The sequence below is a fragment of the Aspergillus aculeatinus genome (genome assembly GCF_003184765.1).
Source record: "Aspergillus aculeatinus CBS 121060 unplaced genomic scaffold BO66scaffold_21, whole genome shotgun sequence".
Classification (NCBI taxonomy): domain Eukaryota; kingdom Fungi; phylum Ascomycota; class Eurotiomycetes; order Eurotiales; family Aspergillaceae; genus Aspergillus; species Aspergillus aculeatinus.
The window spans coordinates 45,099-62,859 of NW_020291490.1; the positions used below are offsets into that span (position 1 = coordinate 45,099).

The 17,761-nt window shown below is 56.5% G+C and overlaps 5 protein-coding genes across 5 annotated transcripts; 2 read left to right on the top strand and 3 right to left on the bottom strand.

Annotated features, from left to right (window-relative positions):
* Nucleotides 1-363: 363 nt before the first annotated feature.
* On the top strand, nt 364-2,600 carry BO66DRAFT_437930 (histone acetyltransferase NGG1; the record flags this gene model as incomplete). The annotated part of the gene is made up of 3 exons (XM_025651022.1): nt 364-955; nt 1,034-1,494; nt 1,548-2,600. The coding sequence occupies 3 exons, from the start codon at nt 364-366 to the stop codon at nt 2,598-2,600; spliced, it is 2,106 nt and encodes a 701-aa protein (XP_025504468.1).
* A 627-nt stretch (nt 2,601-3,227) lies between these two features.
* Nucleotides 3,228-6,734, bottom strand: BO66DRAFT_410996 (nitrogen permease regulating protein NPR2; the record flags this gene model as incomplete). Its single annotated transcript, XM_025649267.1, has 6 exons — nt 3,228-4,427; nt 4,489-4,625; nt 4,697-5,125; nt 5,178-5,275; nt 5,529-5,532; nt 5,957-6,734. The coding sequence occupies 6 exons, from the start codon at nt 6,732-6,734 to the stop codon at nt 3,228-3,230; spliced, it is 2,646 nt and encodes an 881-aa protein (XP_025504469.1).
* Nucleotides 6,735-8,611: 1,877 nt separating this feature from the next.
* BO66DRAFT_420092 (putative DNA repair protein) lies at nt 8,612-11,637 on the top strand (the record flags this gene model as incomplete). The annotated part of the gene is made up of 8 exons (XM_025649853.1): nt 8,612-8,639; nt 8,695-8,712; nt 8,777-8,910; nt 8,965-9,063; nt 9,120-9,273; nt 9,328-9,596; nt 9,649-10,227; nt 10,280-11,637. 8 exons carry the CDS (start codon nt 8,612-8,614, stop codon nt 11,561-11,563), a joined length of 2,565 nt encoding a protein of 854 aa, XP_025504470.1. The 3' UTR covers nt 11,564-11,637.
* A 142-nt stretch (nt 11,638-11,779) lies between these two features.
* On the bottom strand, nt 11,780-15,225 carry BO66DRAFT_391450 (urease Ure). Its single transcript, XM_025647260.1, has 6 exons — nt 15,017-15,225; nt 14,865-14,951; nt 14,745-14,771; nt 12,631-14,685; nt 12,516-12,575; nt 11,780-12,466 (listed from the first exon to the last, which is right to left on the bottom strand). Exons 1-6 carry the CDS (start codon nt 15,035-15,037, stop codon nt 12,206-12,208), a joined length of 2,511 nt encoding a protein of 836 aa, XP_025504471.1. The 5' UTR covers nt 15,038-15,225; the 3' UTR covers nt 11,780-12,205.
* Nucleotides 15,226-15,394: 169 nt separating this feature from the next.
* BO66DRAFT_391451 (HMG box protein) lies at nt 15,395-17,345 on the bottom strand. Its single transcript, XM_025647261.1, has 3 exons — nt 17,161-17,345; nt 16,278-16,661; nt 15,395-16,207 (listed from the first exon to the last, which is right to left on the bottom strand). Exons 1-3 carry the CDS (start codon nt 17,239-17,241, stop codon nt 15,758-15,760), a joined length of 915 nt encoding a protein of 304 aa, XP_025504472.1. The 5' UTR covers nt 17,242-17,345; the 3' UTR covers nt 15,395-15,757.
* Nucleotides 17,346-17,761: the final 416 nt, after the last annotated feature.

Consider the following 17,761-nt stretch of genomic DNA (forward strand, 5'->3'; position numbering starts at 1 on the left):
TGAATCTGAGAGACGGAGTATCTTCCCAGTCACGTGAAAGCACCACTGGGCACTTCTGACTAAGTCACAGCACGTGATCTCACATGCTGCTTCCCCTCACGTGCTGTCACTTTCCCCAGGAACGAATGGAACAGGATAACTGGGAACTGGCACAGGCACAACAGACCAAGCCCACCTCGCCAACAGAATCAAACAACCGCCAAAACTGATCGGTTAGCCCTCCAACTCAAGCGTCTACACAACGACGCTTCAACCCCCCCGAGTGGAACATTATGGACCACTAGCCCGCCGACCTCGGACAGTTCTCATCTCATCTACCCCAGCTTTCCCACTACCGACCCTCCATAACCTCACCATCCGAATATGCCCGCCGCCAACAAAGGCAAGGGCAAAGGTCGCGACCGGGACCGGGACCGCGACCGGGACCGTGAGCGTGATCGCGAGGTGCGCCCCTCGCGCAGTCGCAACACCACCCCCAGCTCCAGTTTCAGTGCTGGCCCGACCGCCGGCGGCCCCGTCTACAGTTACCTCGACAACGATGCCTCGAAGCTGATGATGAACGCCTCGATACAATATGGAGAGCTGTTGGAGCGCATGGGCGGGGTGGGGCCGATCCCTGATTCCAAGTCGCTGGAAATGTTGATGGAACACCTCAAGGCGCTCAGTCAGCTGGCCGAGACCCGCGGAGACGTGTGCAATGCCGGCATCCGGGAGCTATCGCAGAAGCGCAAGGAAGTGGCGGATGAGCCCGAGTTGGGCGATCGCGAGGGCGGCGGCAGCGACCGACTGAAGATGAAGCGCGAAGCCGACGAAGAGGATGAAGAGAAGGTGTTCAAGGGCGGCAAGCTCAAGAAGAGAAAGGAACGAGGCAGCAGCTCCAAGGAGGATCGACCTCTAGCCCATGGAGCGCATGGCCTGGCGCGACAGGATGGCGCAGAGACCAAAGTCGAAGGAGGTGAGTCTTTGCAGTTCTTTCGCCTTTCCCCCTCCCCCTCATTCCTGTCGCTACGAGCATCATCACTGACCTGACCAGCCGCATCCCCAGCTTCCAAAAAGTCCAAGAACGCCGCCTCCGACGATGCCTCCCTCTCGCCCAAATCCCCCCGCGAAGCCGCTGAGGCCGCCAAGGGTTCCCAAGGGGAAGGTTCCGATGAGGATTCAGACGACAGCTCCAGCTCGCACCAGCCCGAGCCCGCCCCGGCCGTGCCTCAGGTGCAGGTGTTCGGTCCCAATCCACTGAAATTCGATGACCCGACCATTTATCACATTCGCGAGGTCACGCCGGATATGACCGATGAGGAGAAGAAATTTATCTATAGCGTCAACCGCTTCCCTCGCAGCGATCTGAGCCACATGATGGCGGGGGTACCGCCCGACCGCGACTTCAGCAACTCCAAGCCCACGAACCAAGTCAGCGCCAATACATTCCTCGCGTACGTGGACCCCTACGTCCGCCCGATGACAGAAGAGGATATGGCATTTCTCAAGGAAAAGGTACATCTCCGCTCTCGCCCAGCGTCATTGGCACCCTAACTAACAAACCCCAGGGCGACCGAGCAAGCCCATTCATCATGCCCCGACGCGGCAAGAAACACTACGCGGAGACGTGGGCGGAAGAAGACGGGCTCGGAAACAGCGAACAAGCGAACGGCGACAAAGAGCGTCTCCCGCTGAACCAAGGCCGCGGCAACATCGACCAGGTCACGGATGAGACGGTCGAGACCGACAAAGTGTCCGTCGGCCCCCTCGTCAGCCGCCTCTATTCCCTCCTCCGCTACGAGCACCGCTCCAGTCCCGACGACACCACCACCACCACCAACGGGGACGGCACGACGACCACGAACGGCCTCAACGGCGTCGGCGACTCCATGGACCTCGACCATCCGTCCCTACCTCCGCCGCTCCCCAACGGCAGCGGCAGCAGCGCCCCCGCCGACGCCGACGCCAACAACAAGCCCCTCGCCTCCGCCACGGCCTTCCCGGACGCCTCGCCCAACGGCTTCAAGACCCCCGCCGCCAAGCTCGACCACGCCCAGCTCGACGAGCGCCTGAAGGCGGAGCTCCGGCACGTGGGGTTCCTGGGAGCCGAGGACAACCCGGACTACGACGCGCACTACGACGACGACATCGCGCAGCGGCTGCGCCTGCTGCAGAGCGAGCTCAAGAAGCAGATGATCATCAACAGCGCCCGCAAGACCCGCCTCCTCGACATCGCGCGCGAGCGCATGGCCCACCAGGAGTACATGACCATCCACGACGACCTCGACTCCCAGGTCCAGCAGGCCTACCTCAAGCGCACCCGCACCCTGGGCAAGAGCAAGAAGGGCTCCCAGGCCAAGCACCGGCCCGGCGGCGGCGGGGCCGGCGGGGCCGGCGCGGGGGGCCACGTCGCCAGCGCCGCCGGCGTCGGCCGCCCCGCCATCGGCGACGTCGCCCGCACCCTGATGGACCGCCGCAAGCGCTGGCGCGACTGCATCGGCCCCGTCTTCCGCGAAAGCAAGACCAGCGTGCCCGGCAGGGAGGAGACGGTCTTCGAGCCCGCCATGATGGCCGAGCTGGAGAAGGCCGAGCTGGAAGGGTGGGACGACGAGCAGGAGTAAGCAGAATCTTTTCTTGCTCCTTCCGTTACCATTATCATGACCATAGGCTTATGACGTCGGTGTATGCATGTTCGATGTATATTCTCTTTTTCTTATCTATCTTGGGCTTCGCTGAGCGAATCACCGTGGGGGGTCTTGCCTTATCAGATGACGCGATTATTTGGGCTTTCCTCTTTTGTCCCGGGTCATGGGGCTTGCAGCGAGTTTACTTCCTTCCTTTCCGGGATATTACGGGATTTCGGGTCGGGCGTTATGACATGATATCGCGGGCGAGATGAGGGTCTTTTCTTTCTTTTCTGTTTTTTTTTTACTACATGGAAATCTGTGGCTTACTGTGCGTCAGTCGGGTCGGTCACGAGGGCGTTGTTCGTATTCTCTTCGCTGATAGAAGAAACATTCTCAAGGCTCAGTTACAGTCAGTAAGCACATGACTAGGAGCATCGTATCATAGCTTAACTCTAGCCTCGCGGGAGAGGTACTGTAGGCTAGCTGTAGCTTAGTGACTATTGTATGCAAAGTGTCTATGATCTCGTCGTCTCTACTGCATACGACATATAATCTAAAACCACAGGGTATCAATACATTTCCACCACCAAACCACATCCCCTCCCCCTCGCGAGGATCGGGTCACCGATGGATGATCAACACCTCGCCGGGGAACCGCTTCAACCGCGCCGTGAGCTCGCGCTCGCTGATCTCAAGCTCCGTGCAGATCTGATCGAAACAATGCATCCCGTCCAGATACTTGGAGAGCGTCTTGTCGTCGATCTCGTCCTCGTCCTCGTCGTCCTCGTTGTTGTCGAGTGTCGCCACCGTCCCCGGACGACTTCCGCTGTGTACGGAGGTCGAGTGCTCCCGTCCTTCTGAGTGATGGTGTTGGCGGTGCTGGTGCTGGCTGTGCTGTGCAATCGGCGCCGGTTCGTCGCCTGCGCTCGACGCGTACGGGGAATTCGTGCCCGTGCCGGGGCCGCGCGAGGAGGGGCCGCTGGAGATGGGGATCTGGAGCGTTCCCCCGCCTGCGGGGGTGATTGCGGGGCTTTGATGGTGGTGGTGGTGGCGGTTGTTCTGGGTGTTGTTGTGGTAGTGGTAATTGTGGGAAAGGGCAGAGGCCTTGAGTGGGGGGGCCGGTTGGCCCGTGGCGACGGCGTATTTGTGCACGCGGTAGATGAAGCCCTTGATGACGCCGAAGGTGATGAAGCGGCGGATGTCGATGTGCGAGAGTTCGCGGCTGTGATGGAGGTACCATTGCTTGACGTTTTGGCCTTGTTTGAGGCTGGCGTACAGCGAGACCAGACCGGCGCCGTCTACCACCGGGCGGTTCTCGTAGGGTACGCGGGTTTGGGAGGTGCCAGGGTTGGGCTCGGATGATACGGACGTTGCGGCCGCGGCAGCTACTGCGGCCGGGCTGGGGGTGACGGTGACGCTGGATGAGGTGGCCATCACGGCATTGGAGAGGAGGGTCGGGCTTGGGGTGCGGCTGGGCGCGGTCACGCTGGCGCTGCTGGTGGTGAGCACGTCGCCCACCGGCGGCCAGACGGCGTCCGGGTCGGAGCCGGCGGCGAGGGCGGCGGATGCGGCAGTGACGGGCGAGGCAAAGGAGGTGTTGACGTAACGCGCACATTCATGTTGCATGTCCTCGTCCATGGCGATGGTCGAGCTGAACTGCGCGGTAGGCGCATAAATCGCTGAGAAGGAGAAGATGTCGAGCAGAAACAGACACCCGTAGTAGAGGAGGTGCCGGATGGCTCGACAGGTTAGGGAGAAGTCGGTGTCGGCCAGGATGGAGATGATCCGTACGCTGTTGACTCCGTTGATGTGGGACACGATCTGGACGAAGCGTTGGTCAGGCTTATGCTATGTTGGGGGTGGTTAGAGACATGCGACGTACACGTTGCATGGTCAGATCCCAGTTCTCATCCATGAACGTCTGATATCGGACCGTGAATAACGGGACCTGCCAGGCCTTGACTGGCGGAGGAGCCGGATAGATTGGGAAAAGTTTGATGTTGAGGGTATTCAGCTCGTCTGGATGGCCGTCAGCATCCCTCTGTGCAGTCGGAGTACGCATGCGGCGTAAAGCGCGGGGCAAGAAATACCGATAGGGATCATGCATTCGCAGTAGTTGTTCAAGTCCTCCATCAAAGTCTCGCACAAGCTATATACCTTGCCTTCGCCGGATTTTGAATGATCTCTGGACAAGAATCCATTCTGTTCTTCCAATCCGTGCATCAGATCCGCGAGCTTCTGCACAACACTCTTGTAGGTGCTGAAATCCTCCTCTTCCGCCAGCACCACACAGAAGTTGAAGATGAACTCGTTGCGGTCATAGCGGAGCGACTTCATACAGATCGGGTAGCCCAGGATACGGTAGCCATTGGTGCAAACCTGAATCAGGTTCCCGCAAAGTTCTTGCCGAGGGATCACGAAGAAGGAGATGTCGGAGAAGGTCAGGAAGGGGGGCTGCGAGGGCGCGGCGGCGGAGGGAACGATAGCACCGTCTGGGACCTGGTGAACGACCTTAGGACCTAGATAAAATCAGTCGTTGCCAGCAAGTTGAATTTCTCAAGGCTAGCTTACCCTCTTGGGTGTCGAACTTGCTGTAGAAGATGGCTTTGATCATGATGACACTGGGTGCGGGGAGAACAGGGGGTGGTCGGATGAGGAGTTGGGGATGGCTAAGAAGCGAGGATTATACAGAAATTCAACCCATCCTGCATAGAGATCCAAGCACCTTTTAACGAGCGCGGATCCCGAAAAAGTGGGCGAAGAACGACATTGGTTAAAGCTGGGGAAAGGAAGGAGGATGAGGTGCAAGAGAACTTTGGAAGTCGCGGGGAGTCGCGGGGAACTTCAGGCGCGGCGCGGAGAACCTTTCCGCCCGATGGACTACATACATACAGTATTTTTCAGAGTCACTTGGGCCACCACCCTCCTGTCTATCAAATATCGTGTATATTGTAATTAAACTATGATCCTCAACAATCAATAAGTATCTATGCCCAACATAAGTAGCAAGTTGGTCCCGGGTATTAAACATTGTTGAGGGGCAGATTCACACCAGGAACAAAAACCATGGAGATCTATGAACAACCAGTCAAGAGAAATAGAACGCTTGAAGACGCCTGTCCACCGGAGCGCTGAAAATGCATCGATCAGAACAGCCAAGCCCATTCGCTAATCCGAAAAACAAAAGAACAACATCAGAATCTCTTCTTCCTCTGGTGGCATACTCTTCTTCTAACGAGCAGCTCGGGAGGGGGCGTGGCCTCCTGCTCGTCGAGAAGCGAGCAAAGTGGATGGCGATGGTAGTGTGAAAGGCTCTGATAGCGAGCTGGAGGGGCGAATGCCTGCTCGACCCATGTGAGGCATCGAGGATGGTATGTCGTATAGGTATCCCAAGGGCTGACCCATTCGAATTGCATTCACCACGTCAGTATAGCTTCCCCGTTCCCCGGCTTCCTTCAACCATTGTTCCCAGTCTTCGTCCAGTGGTACATTGGCACCCTGTTCGCGCGCAGCGCTTGCGGCCAGTAGACGATGGTTCAGCTCCACCCCGCAGCTTTCCATTTCATCCTCGCTGTAATCTTCCTCGACGGTTTCTTCGAGGATACAGTCGATGCCGCGGTCATCAATGACGTCGCTTGGGGTGCGAACTTCGGGGGTCGGCATCTCTGCTCTGCGTTCCGGTTCTTTGGCGGGTTCCGGGCCGTCCTCGTAGTGCACTTCGACGGACGGAAGAGGAGAAGGGGATGCAGGTCGAATACTATCTGCAGTCGTGTCGCGTACCTTCACGCCCTCCTCGATCTCATATCGCTCACGGGCTGACTTGGTTCCCTCCCAGCGGCAGAGGGACGAGATCTCCGCCTCTGTCAGGCCCAACTCATCGAAGGCCCGGAACAGTCTGCGATGCCAGGGAAACCGGCTGAGCCTCATGCGGTGAGGGCCATGTGAGTAGTCTAGTCCCGGATATTGAGCTTCGATGCAGTCGAGCGATCCATAGAAGGTGGACGTTTCAACGCGGACTTCTGGGACCAGATTACGGGTGATATGAGCTGAGAATGTTGCCGGGTCGCTCGCACGCGGCCGTGGGAACAGTGCGCTGTGCACGATTTGAGCCAGCGATGGTTTGTGCATACTGAAGATGATTGATGGAATTCGAATCGGACAAGGCGGAAAACTGAGGATAAGTGGCGAGGATTGGGTTGTACGCAAAGTTGTACAACGCAAGTAGTGGAGGAGAGATGCGGTGAAGGGCGGGAGAGGTGGGAGAGTGTATAAAGAAGATGACCCTAAGGACAGATATGGGGTAACAGAGTGCACGGATGCTGGGGTGAGATGAGGAGAACAAAGAATGAGAGCGAGAAGGGGGAATGCTCAGACGGTGAGGAAGATACCAGAGATGTATCTGGTTGCGGAAGGGGGTAGCCGGAGATTGTCGATCAACAATAGTAGTGGTCGGAATGAGCGATCGAAGATGGGCTAGAAAGCCTAGAATAGGAGATAGGAGGTGCGTGGATACAAGCCCGACTTGGTCAAGGTTTCAGCCAACACTCCGTACTCATACAGTCTCTAATAAGGGAGAACAATGCGAGCCGGCATGTCTCTCCGAGATGGTTGCATGGAATCCCTACCATACACGTGGATTGGAGGTGTTGCAGTCGAGGCGTAGTCGAGGTATGAATGAAGAACAATGGGAAGACGCGATCCGAGAGCCCGGTTGATGAGGAACGGAGTCAACTCTCTTCTCCGACCCTCCCTTCCTTTTGCCCTTGTATGATCTATCGGAGATATTCCCAAATGGAAAGGGAGCGACTCTTCCTGGAGGCGAATAATAATGTGACGTACCACCCGACGCCTTGGCTTCAGGTACCGTTAGAACTAGAAGCCTAATCCGTCCCGCTTGTCGATCAGAAACGATGGGGGATCGGGCCCATTCTAGTGGAATGCGGTCTAATTTAAGGCTACCCTGATTCGGGTGAGGAGACGCAGAGGAGACGCAGAGGAGAAGTAAGCCTGCTGGTGATCGAAGGACGACGAAAGGAAGAGAAATTCACGAGGAAAAGCGCCTGTGTGACCTGGGTTGACCTTTTTATACTTATCGGCCGTTCAACTCTGAATCAGTCGGCTGACTCTGGGATCGACGAAACCACGCAGGCAACTGACCAGCGCATCGCATCGGAGACCGACTGCGTGGACTCGTAGCCAACCTGAATCGATGACAACAGGTCGATCCATCACCGTAATTGTGTAAGACACTCTGGCCGCCTGCCTCACGTCGGTGGTGGTGATGATGATGATGATGGCATGGCATAGCATGGCACACCAGCCCTGCGTTGGCGGGCGGGTCCGTTCTGGCACTCACTCTCGTCGCCCACTCGCCTCGCCTCACAGAGAAGAGGTTCAACGGTTCAACTGCAAGGCCACTTGGACTGCCCGGGTCCATGTAGGTACTCGAATCGAGGAGTATTCTGGGCCAGCGTCATGACTTTTTGGTTTTTCTTTTGTTTTGTCTTTTCGTGATTGATTCTTTCTTTGAAAAATATCTCCTTTCTTCGTTCCCGTTTGGCGGATGGATTGAGACAATCGACGGGGCCAGACAATGTCCGAAAGGGTAAAAATGGGGCCCGGGGTCAAAAAGGCGGTATGATCTGGATTGCCTTAAAAGTATGGAGTAACAGCTGGTGTTGATGAGGTTTACCGGTATTGCAGCAGAGCCAACGAGTTGGCCTTCAAGTAAGGCAGTAATAATAGTAAGCAATAGTAATGCGTCGAGTGCAGCATTCAACGTTGGACTTGCCTGTGCTTTTCTTTCCTTACTCCATCCATGTCCATGAAAATGCCCAGTCACGTTACCACCCGTCATACTTGCTTCTTTCTCTGCCTTTTCTTTTCTCCTCTTTTCCCTTGGTCTCCGTACAGCACAGACTCTAGTAACTCGCCCTTCATCCATATAGAATGGTCATGATACTCTAGGGTAAATTTTCCCGAGTCTTAGGAGGATAGTGAAGATCATGTCTACCTTTGATGGGATTGTCCAAGGTTGGTGGTGTACACCACGCAATAGATTAATGCGAGCAAATCTGATGTCGAGTAGAATATCCCTATATACAAAGTAACCCATCTTGCAACCAACTTTCCCTCTCATGAATAACATTAATGCTGAGGATCATTGCCAGTCGATCACTTTCGCAAGAGCCCAGACCGACCTCCTCCGCTGGTCTGCTTCCTGAGCCATGTGCATAGTGACCACCTGCAGGGACTCGAGTCCTTCCGAGCACCCTTCATCTACTGCTCAGCAGCCACACGCGAGGTGATTAGACGCGGATGAAGACCCCATTGGCGCAGTAGCTTACGGTCTGGCCAGCTCCTCCTACGGCTCGAAAAGTATCCTCATCGGATGAACTTCAGTAAAGGCATTCTCGAATCGCGCAGACTGCACTACAAGCACCTGTCCAAGCTGCTGGTATTTGCGCTCCACGAGCCCTATCCTGCCCTAGACTGCTGACTCGCTTGATGAAGAGGCCTATTCCATTAAACACGCCAACAGAGATCGACCTGACCCCACGGCTGTCCATCAGGGTCACCCTCCTCGATGCGAACCATTGCACCGGTGCAGTGATGTTTCTGATCGAAGGCGATGGGAAGGCCATCCTGTACACTGGTGATATCCGAGGTGTGTCCGTCCTTCAATGGGATACTCTCCTCGGTTGCTGACATTGCGATGTAGCTGAACCCTGGTGGGTCAACAGCATCATCCGGCACCCGATCTTGATCCCCTACACTCTGGGGACCAGGCAGCTGGACAAGATCTACCTCGACACCACCTTTGCCCGTCCATCCCATATCTGTCGGGTATTCCCGTCGAAAGCGGAAGGCTTGGCCGAATTGCTGCGCAAGGTCGAAACCTATCCCGAGAACACGACATTCTACTTCCGTGCATGGACCATGGGGTACGAAGAAGTCTGGATGGCTCTTTCTGCGGCGCTCAAATCCAAGGTACTTCTGCCTGTCTGGATATGAGGACTGCTTATGATGCTAAACTCGCAAGGTTCACGTCGATCGATACCAGATGGACCTTTATAGGTCGCTTGCCTTTTCACGGGTGGAAGGGGGCATCAACGAGGTTCCCTCGCTCTGTGGGTTTGAACTAGGAAACCGTTTCGTTCCAGGTTGTCTAAGCGAGGACGAGCGCGCTCGAATACATAGCTGCGAGCCCGGCGTGCAGTGTTCGGTAGCGAGGTCGAAGGGCACCGTTTACATCATGCCGGTGGTCAACCGGACAAAGGACGGCTCCGAAATGCCCGAGTTGGGGGCGGGGGGAGGAGGGGGTGATCTGTATCAGATCCACGAGCTCGAGCTGCCCGACAAGTCTGCCTTGGAGCAGCTGGAGAAGCTCTGTTTCGAGCGGATCCATGACACCCAGGCACTATCGCATACTCGACAGGCTCTTATCGAGGCATTCGAGTCGAAAAGAAAGGTGCTACCACTGGACAGCTTCGGATTGAAGGACGCAGACGAGATGCCTCTAGAGAAGCTGGTCAAGATGCTAGGCCGTGGCCGTGCTGAGGAAACACAATTGCCGAGTGACGAGCACCCTACGGAAGGCGAGGCGCTTCCCAAAGTCATCGTAAGATCCCACCCAATATCGCTGCGTTGGCATTGATTGACGAATAGGCCAGCGCTTCCCCTACTCCCGACACTCCTCGTACTCGGAACTGTGTGATCTTGTTGCCGCGTTCAAACCGAAAGACATCCACCCCTGCACCGTCGACCCAGTGACCTGGACCGAAGATATCTCCATGCAGAACCTCTTCGGCCACCTCTGCTCAGGTACTGAGTTCGCTCACGACCAGGTGATGCGCGACATGATTTCCGACGATGAGGAACTTGTCCATCGAAGGAACCGGTCAAGGCAAGCAGCTCCCTCCGCCACCCCGCAATCAAGCCAACAGTCATCCGGCATGACACTCGACACTCAGCAGTCCGAAGCACGCAAGCCATCGTCGTCACTACCACTGCCACTGCCACTGCCACCTCCACCTCCCCATCCACCACACAGAAATCCCACCATCTCCTCGGCATCTTCCACCGAAGACCTCAACCTCCCCTCCTCCTTCGCAACCATCAACGAAACCACCTACAATCCCACTCCTTTCCCCCATCCAAATACCACCACCACGCCATCCCACCCCCCCATCATCTCCCCCACAACACCCCAAACCGCCCAAACCCACCGCAACACAATCCGACAAGCATGGACCTTCCTCCAGACCATGCCCGACTCCCAACGCGAAGCCTACAACCTGAGCTCCCTTCCATCCTCGTGGCCGACTCTCAACGAGCAGGCCTCCGATGAAATAGTCGACCACGACCTCCCACCATCAACCCAGCTAAGCCCTTCCTCCGGGGACCCCTTCGTTGAAGACAACAAAACCATCCCCCCTTCTCCAGCCACAGACACAGACACCACACCCTCACCACCAACAACAACAACCACTAACCCCCAACTCCAACCGCAAGACCCACATCCCATCTCCCCCAACACCCAACTCCAAACAACTCCCGTCTCTGACATCCAAACCCACCCCACCTCCTCCCCAGAAGATGAAGAAGAAGAAGACGAAGAAGAAGAAGACTTCGAAACCCTAATCGACGACCTCCTCACCTCCCCCTCGCCCTCACCTTCACCCTCCCCCTCCACCTCATCCACCACCAACAACGACAAACCCATCCAACAACCCCCAACCAAACGCCACCGACCCAGCACCAGCACCACCACCACCACCACCCAGCCAACGCGCAAACCCAAACGCCGCAAGCAGACCCAGACCCAGACCCAAACCCGGACCCGGCGCGAGGACGCCTACCGCGCCGCGCAGGCGGATAGCTACGAGGCGTGGGCGACGGCCGTGGCGCTGATGTCGACGGGGAATAATCATTCGGAGGTTGAGATGGAGCTTTAGTCTTGTTTCTTTAGCGACTCTTCTAGAAGGGGAGGGAGGTTGGGTGGGTGGTGCTCTTGAGTTTTAGATACGCGTGTTCTAAAGATGTTAGGGAAGGGGGGGGGAGGGAGGTGAGTGTGTTGTTGTGGATGTTATTCCTATTGTTGGGTCAGAATGTAGCATATGTAGGGTTGGGGATTGGCTTTGGGACATGTCCATATAATTACTAGTAACTTTGTGAAGTGGCCAGATGTTTGTCATTGCCTTAAGTAGATTGGAAGGGTGATGGGCTGTCGTGGGCATTTACCTACACCAACGAGTTCCATTACCTTCCCTCCCTTCCCCTCCTAGTTCGGGCATCTACACAATTCCTAGACCAGAAACCACCCACAAGCAATCCCCTCCCCTATAAGCCTCGCCACCGGATAAAGAAGTGAACAGTGGAGAACAGGCCAAGAGTCTGTACACAAGAATGACAAAAGAAAGGCTAGTCTGTATACCAACAAAAAAAAACAAACAAGACAAGCAAAGAAGAGAACCCAAAAGGTATCACTGCATCATCAAGGAAACTCGTCACACTACTAGGTATAATCCTATCCCCGTTCTTTATCTCCATCATCATCATCATCACCACCATCACCATCTTTCCTCTAACCGGACTCATCAGTAAACGAAGTAATCCTGCGTCAGTGGCAGAGTCTCCGCCGGTTCCGCGTCACAGAGCATCCCGTCGGCTTCGACGCGGTAGCTCTCCGGATCGACCTTCATCTTCGGCATGATGTCGTTGAACTTCATGTCCGCCTTGCCGATGTTGCGGCAGTTCTTGACGGCCGCGATCCGCTTCTGGAGCCCGTAGGTCTGGACGACGCCGGCGTCGATGGAGGCCTGCGAGACGAACATGATCGAGGTGCTGGGGACCATGGCCTGATGGGGCTATTAGCTTACTGTCACATAGGCCACAAGAAAAACTTACGCCGAATTGAGGACGCATGATCACGGGTTGCACGGTGGGGATGGAAGCGTTGGGGTCGCCCTAGGATTGTTGTTAGTTTGATTGATGACCCCCACAACGAAAAGTGAAGACCTACCATCTTCGACATCACGATCATTCCACTCTTCAGCACCTGCGCAGGCTTCGTGCCGAACGAGCTGGGCGACCACAGTACCAAGTCCGCAATCTTGCCCACCTCAATGCTGCCGATCATGTGCGCCATCCCCTGCGCGATGGCCGGGTTGATCGTGTACTTGCTGACGTAGCGCTTGACGCGGAAGTTGTCGGCCCCCGTGCCCTCGTCCTCGGGTAGGAACCCACGCTGCGCCTTGTTCTTGTGCGCCGTGTTCCACGTCCGCAGGATCACCTCGCCGCAGCGGCCCATGGCCTGCGAGTCGGAGGACATCATGCTGATGGCCCCGAGGTCGTGAAGGACATCCTCCGCGGCGATCGTCTCCGCGCGGATCCGGCTTTCCGCGAAGGCGACGTCCTCCGCGATGTTCTTGGACAGGTGGTGGCACACCATCAGCATGTCGAGGTGCTCGTCCAGGGTGTTCATGGTGAATGGGCGGGTCGGGTTGGTGCTACTGGGGAGGACGTTGGGATGCTCCACCACCGAGATGATGTCGGGGGCGTGGCCGCCACCCGCTCCCTCCGTGTGGTAGGTGTGGATCGTGCGTTTCTTGAAGGCTTCAATCGTCTGCTCGACGAAACCGGACTCGTTCAGTGTGTCGGTGTGAATCATGCACTGCACATCGTACTCATCGCACAGCTCGAGACATTTATCGATCGCGGCGGGCGTAGAGCCCCAGTCCTCGTGTAGCTTCAATCCTGCAGCACCCGCCTTGATCTGTTCCTCAATGCTCACGCCACCGCAGTCGTTACCCTTACCCGTGATACCGATGTTCATCGGGATGCGATCGCACGCCTGGATCATTTGGCGCATGTGCGTGGGTCCAGGGGTGCAGGTGGTGGCATTGGATCCGGTCGAGGGACCCGTACCTCCACCCAGGAATGTCGTGATACCAGAAGCCAGTGCCTCGTCCGCCTGTTGAGGGCAGATGAAGTGAATGTGCGTATCAAATCCACCAGCAGTCACGATCTTGTTCTCTCCAGCAATCACATCCGTCGAAGAGCCAATGACCATACCCGGCGTAACGCCGTCCATGATGTCCGGGTTTCCAGCTTTGCCGATACCAACGATAAGCCCTTCCTTGATACCAATATCGGCCTTGAAGATGCCAGTCCAGTCTATGATCAGCGCGTTCGTGACAACCGTATCCAGACACTCCGTGGTGGACTTTTCCGAAGACTGGCCCATCCCATCCCGAATAACCTTGCCACCACCGAACGTGCACTCGTCTCCATAAGTCGTGTAATCCTTCTCAACACGTACCCAGAGGTTGGTCAACCCCAAACGCACCAAATCTCCGGTCGTAGGGCCGAACATGCGCACATACACCTCCCGCTCCATGGAGAAGGGCGTCACAAGCGCGGCGTCCGCAGTGGGTTCGGAGACATGAGCGAATCCGTCTGCCTGCAAGCGCATCATAATCTCTTCAGCACGGCTGAGATCCACCTTGCCGGAAGCCAAGCAGTTTCCTCCCCGGATGATCTGGTGGCCCCCGATCTCCACGAGCGTAACGACCTTGGTGTCACCCGGCTCGAACCGAACGGACGTGCCGGCGGGGATGTCTAGCCGGTATCCATACGAACGGAGGCGGTCAAAGTGCAGCTGCGGGTTCGTTTCGATAAAATGATAGTGGGAGCCGACCTGGATGGGCCGGTCACCCTTGCTCATGACCTTGAGCTTGATGCGCCTCCTTCCTTCATTGAGCGCGATGCGGCTGTTCGGGACCGGCACAATGGCTCCGGGCATGCTCTCGGGCGTGTATTCGGCGGGGTCCGGGTCCGGAAACGCGTCAGCCGGCGGAATGGGGAGGAAGCTTCCGTAGAGCGCCTTTTCCAGGTCCCCGTCATCACTGCTGATCGGGTGATGCACGGTCACGAGATAGGTGCCCGTCGGGAAGGTTCCCTCGACTTGCAGCTCGACCAGGGTCGAGACAACCGAGGGGAGGACGTGCCGGCGACCCAGCATTGTCTTGCCGATGGACATGAGATCGGCCACGGAATACTCTCCATCACGGATCAACTACGCAAGCATGAGGGTAAGTCACGAGAAAGGTAGCAAGCCTCAAGAGAATGAGTTACCTCCTGCAGGTTGGATGAAATCAAGGCCTAAAGGTATGCGGGTTAGCCGCTGCTCCTCGTCAATCGAGGGTCAACTCTGCACAAGGGAATTGTTTTTTTGTTTTTTTTTTGGCAACGTACCGAAGCTTCCGCATGGTTGAGTCGCACACCACGTGCGAGACGGCGCTGGGCCAGGAATCCCAATTGGGAAATGACGAGCTTGTCAAGCTAGAGAGGCGCGATACTGGTCAGCTTGGGTATAGACTTTGGGAGGAGGTGAGATGGGCACAGACCTCCTTTGGTACCAAATGCATGGTTGACAGCGGCGGGCAGCGGGTTCTTGTCTGTCTACCTAATATAGTCGCAGCGCCCCTTCACGGCGACAGAATGGCGAGACGGACACTGCAGCAGCCAAGAATTACCCCGTGGGTACAAGAGAGAGGGCGAGAGCTGTCGACTGGGGACTCTACGCAGATGGACCACCACGGGGGGGGAAATTCCAGGTTAAGAACGAGAAATAATGTGGGGAACGAAAGATGAGCTGCCGATAAGCGGCGGGCAAGGAAAGTCGAAGCTGGAGCTGATAAGCCAGCGGATGACCTATCGCAGCGGCGCGTCTGCCGAGTGACTAACGCTTTCCAGTCAAAACTGTGGATTCCATCGGCAGTCACCGGCCATTGACATTTATCACGTTCATAAGAAGCTCTTATAAATTCTCAAAGCTAACAGAAATAGAAAAAAACAAAATCATGAGAAAAAAAAATATGATGAAAACTGAAATGAAAAGAACAAGACAAACACACCCACTAATAACCCCACACCCGTCAATCCGCAGACGCCGTTGACATCAGGCCCGCAAAACAAACCCAGCACCAGCAGCAACAGCAACAGCAACAGCAGCAGCATTCCATAAGAAAGCGCATCAATCCAGAAATAGATCCAATCCCCATATGCTACATGCAGCATTCAGATCAAACATCCATCCCATATACATGGTCATCATCCCGATATAAACCGATCCCTCGGGACCGAACTTACTCCTCATTGCCAACCTCACTCTTGCGCTTCTTCTTGGTGCGCTTGGCTTCGGCGCTCGCGGTCTTGCGAGCTGAGGCAGGGGGTTGCTCATCTTCCTTCTCCTTCTCTTTCCGGGCAGAGGTACGCTTCTTCTTCTCAGGAGACTCCTTCCTGGCGCTGGGGGTCGCGGCGTCCTTGGTCTGGGAAGGCTTGCCCTCGCTGCGGCGGCGCTTACCGCTGCGCGGCGGAGTGGGCTCCCGAACAGGCTCCGGGGAGGACTCTTCTTCCTCTTCCTCTTCCTCCTCCTCTTCCTCTTCTTCCGACTCATCCGAGGGCTCGCCGGTCTCCATGCCTTGGTGCAGCTGGTTTTCAGCCTTGAGGTCATCCTCATAGGGCAGTCCAGCCTTGTACGCCACTACCTTCTTCCTGTACTCAGCCAGGTTATCCGCGTAAAGCTTCTTCCAGATCTGTCCAGCACTATTAGTCTAGTTCTCTCGAGGGAATTGATAGCAAAGGGCAGACGGGGTGGCAACATACCTCCTTCTCGGATTCTTCCATCTCGGCCCAGCGGCGGGTACCCTCATCGGAGACCTCCTTGGGCTTCGCGTTGGGACCCAAGTCCTTAGCAATGACGGAACGGTTGTGTTGCATGTAGAGGAAGAAAGGGGTGAGGGCGCGCTTGGGAGCGTTCGGGTCCGGGGGAGCGCGCTTGCGCTTCTTCTTCCCATCCGTGTCCGCGTTCGCGCCAGGGCTCGTGGCGCGAGCACCAGAGCCATAGAGAGCGCCGGCAATGCCGCTGGTGAGGTGGCTCAGGTCAAGCAGAGGAACGGGATCCCGGCCCAGGACAGTGTTGGCATGGTTGATGTAAGCTTCCTGCACGGTGGTGACCGCTTTGGCCAGTTGCGCGAGGCTGGCAATGACCTAGGAGGTTGTTAGATTAATGCTGAATCAAAGACATGTTTGCAATAGGGATGTTTGCAATAGGGCGCCATTGAAGCGAAGGACAATTGGGGTGGGCGGGTCAATGGGAGAGGTGAAGCTTGCGGTGAAGGAGGGATGCGATGCGCCGGAGCGGGGCGCATCGGGCCGTGGCAAGCAAGCATTGCCAGTGCCAAACAAAGCAGGAGGCGGTGGCGCGCAATGTCAGAGGGGGGCTGAGGAGCTTGGGCAGGGTACAAGCCCACTGCTGAATGGCCAGCTTGTGTAACGAAATGAAATTTGAACAAAAGCAAGCCCGCCTGACCCTCGACTTTGCATCAGGGAAGCGCCGCGTTGTTTACTGACGCGTAGGCGATGGTTGAGAGGAGCGCGGCGGCCCAAGTCGCCCGGGTTGGGGGCAGCCGGGAGGAGGAGCAGCGCCCACCGCTCACCAGGCAATCAAAACAACAAAAAGATGAAAGCAATCAGCCACGAAACTTACATTATCGCGAGTGCGCGTGAAATCATCTACATTGACAGTGATAGTGGCATCACTGGCCTTGGAATCCTCCTTGGGCGACATGATGCGACAAACGTGTGGTGGCGAATACCACGACTTCTGAATGTTTGGAGGGTGGGTGGGAGGACAGGTGGAGAGATGTGCGTTTTGGGGGGGGGAGGGGGAGGGGGGGTGGGAGGGGAAAGAGGGGGAAGAAAGGAAAGAAAGTGTGGGAAGGAAGAGTTAGACGGGAGGGTGGGAAGGGAAGGGAAAAGAAGGAAGAATTTTCGCTAGCGGGGTCCCGAGCCTAGCGGGAAGACTCCCTTCTAAATAGTGATGGCCCGATGGCCCGGGGGGTGGACGCTGGCAATGCTCGCTGCTTTGGGCTTAGGAAACACCAACTTTCGTGTCTGCTGTGGCCGAGCGCTGAAGGTCCCTTTCTTCAGGGTTGGGGGGGGGGCTGAGCACCCTGGCAGTCTTTAGGGAGGGTAAGCAGCGGGAGCCGCCGACCCTCCCTACCTCCCCTAAGCACTTCCAAATTGTAAACAACCAACAGCCCCCCCTCTTCCTCTTTCCCCCCCCCCGATCATCCCCCCGTCAAGCT

What these genes read in the sequence shown, in the direction of transcription:
- BO66DRAFT_391450 (XM_025647260.1), bottom strand. Translation starts at nt 15,037, where the DNA reads ATGCATTTGGTACCAAAGGAG. An exon ending in TCAACCATGCGGAAGCTTCG is followed by an intron (nt 14,772 to 14,864) that starts GTACGTTGCCAA and finishes GCATACCTTTAG; the next exon opens with GCCTTGATTTCATCCAACCT. An exon ending in TTTCATCCAACCTGCAGGAG is followed by an intron (nt 14,686 to 14,744) that starts GTAACTCATTCT and finishes ATGCTTGCGTAG; the next exon opens with TTGATCCGTGATGGAGAGTA.
- BO66DRAFT_391451 (XM_025647261.1), bottom strand. Translation starts at nt 17,241, where the DNA reads ATGTCGCCCAAGGAGGATTCCAAGGCCAGTGATGCCACTATCACTGTC. An exon ending in TCACGCGCACTCGCGATAAT is followed by an intron (nt 16,662 to 17,160) that starts GTAAGTTTCGTG and finishes ACAACCTCCTAG; the next exon opens with GTCATTGCCAGCCTCGCGCA. An exon ending in TGGAAGAATCCGAGAAGGAG is followed by an intron (nt 16,208 to 16,277) that starts GTATGTTGCCAC and finishes AGTGCTGGACAG; the next exon opens with ATCTGGAAGAAGCTTTACGC.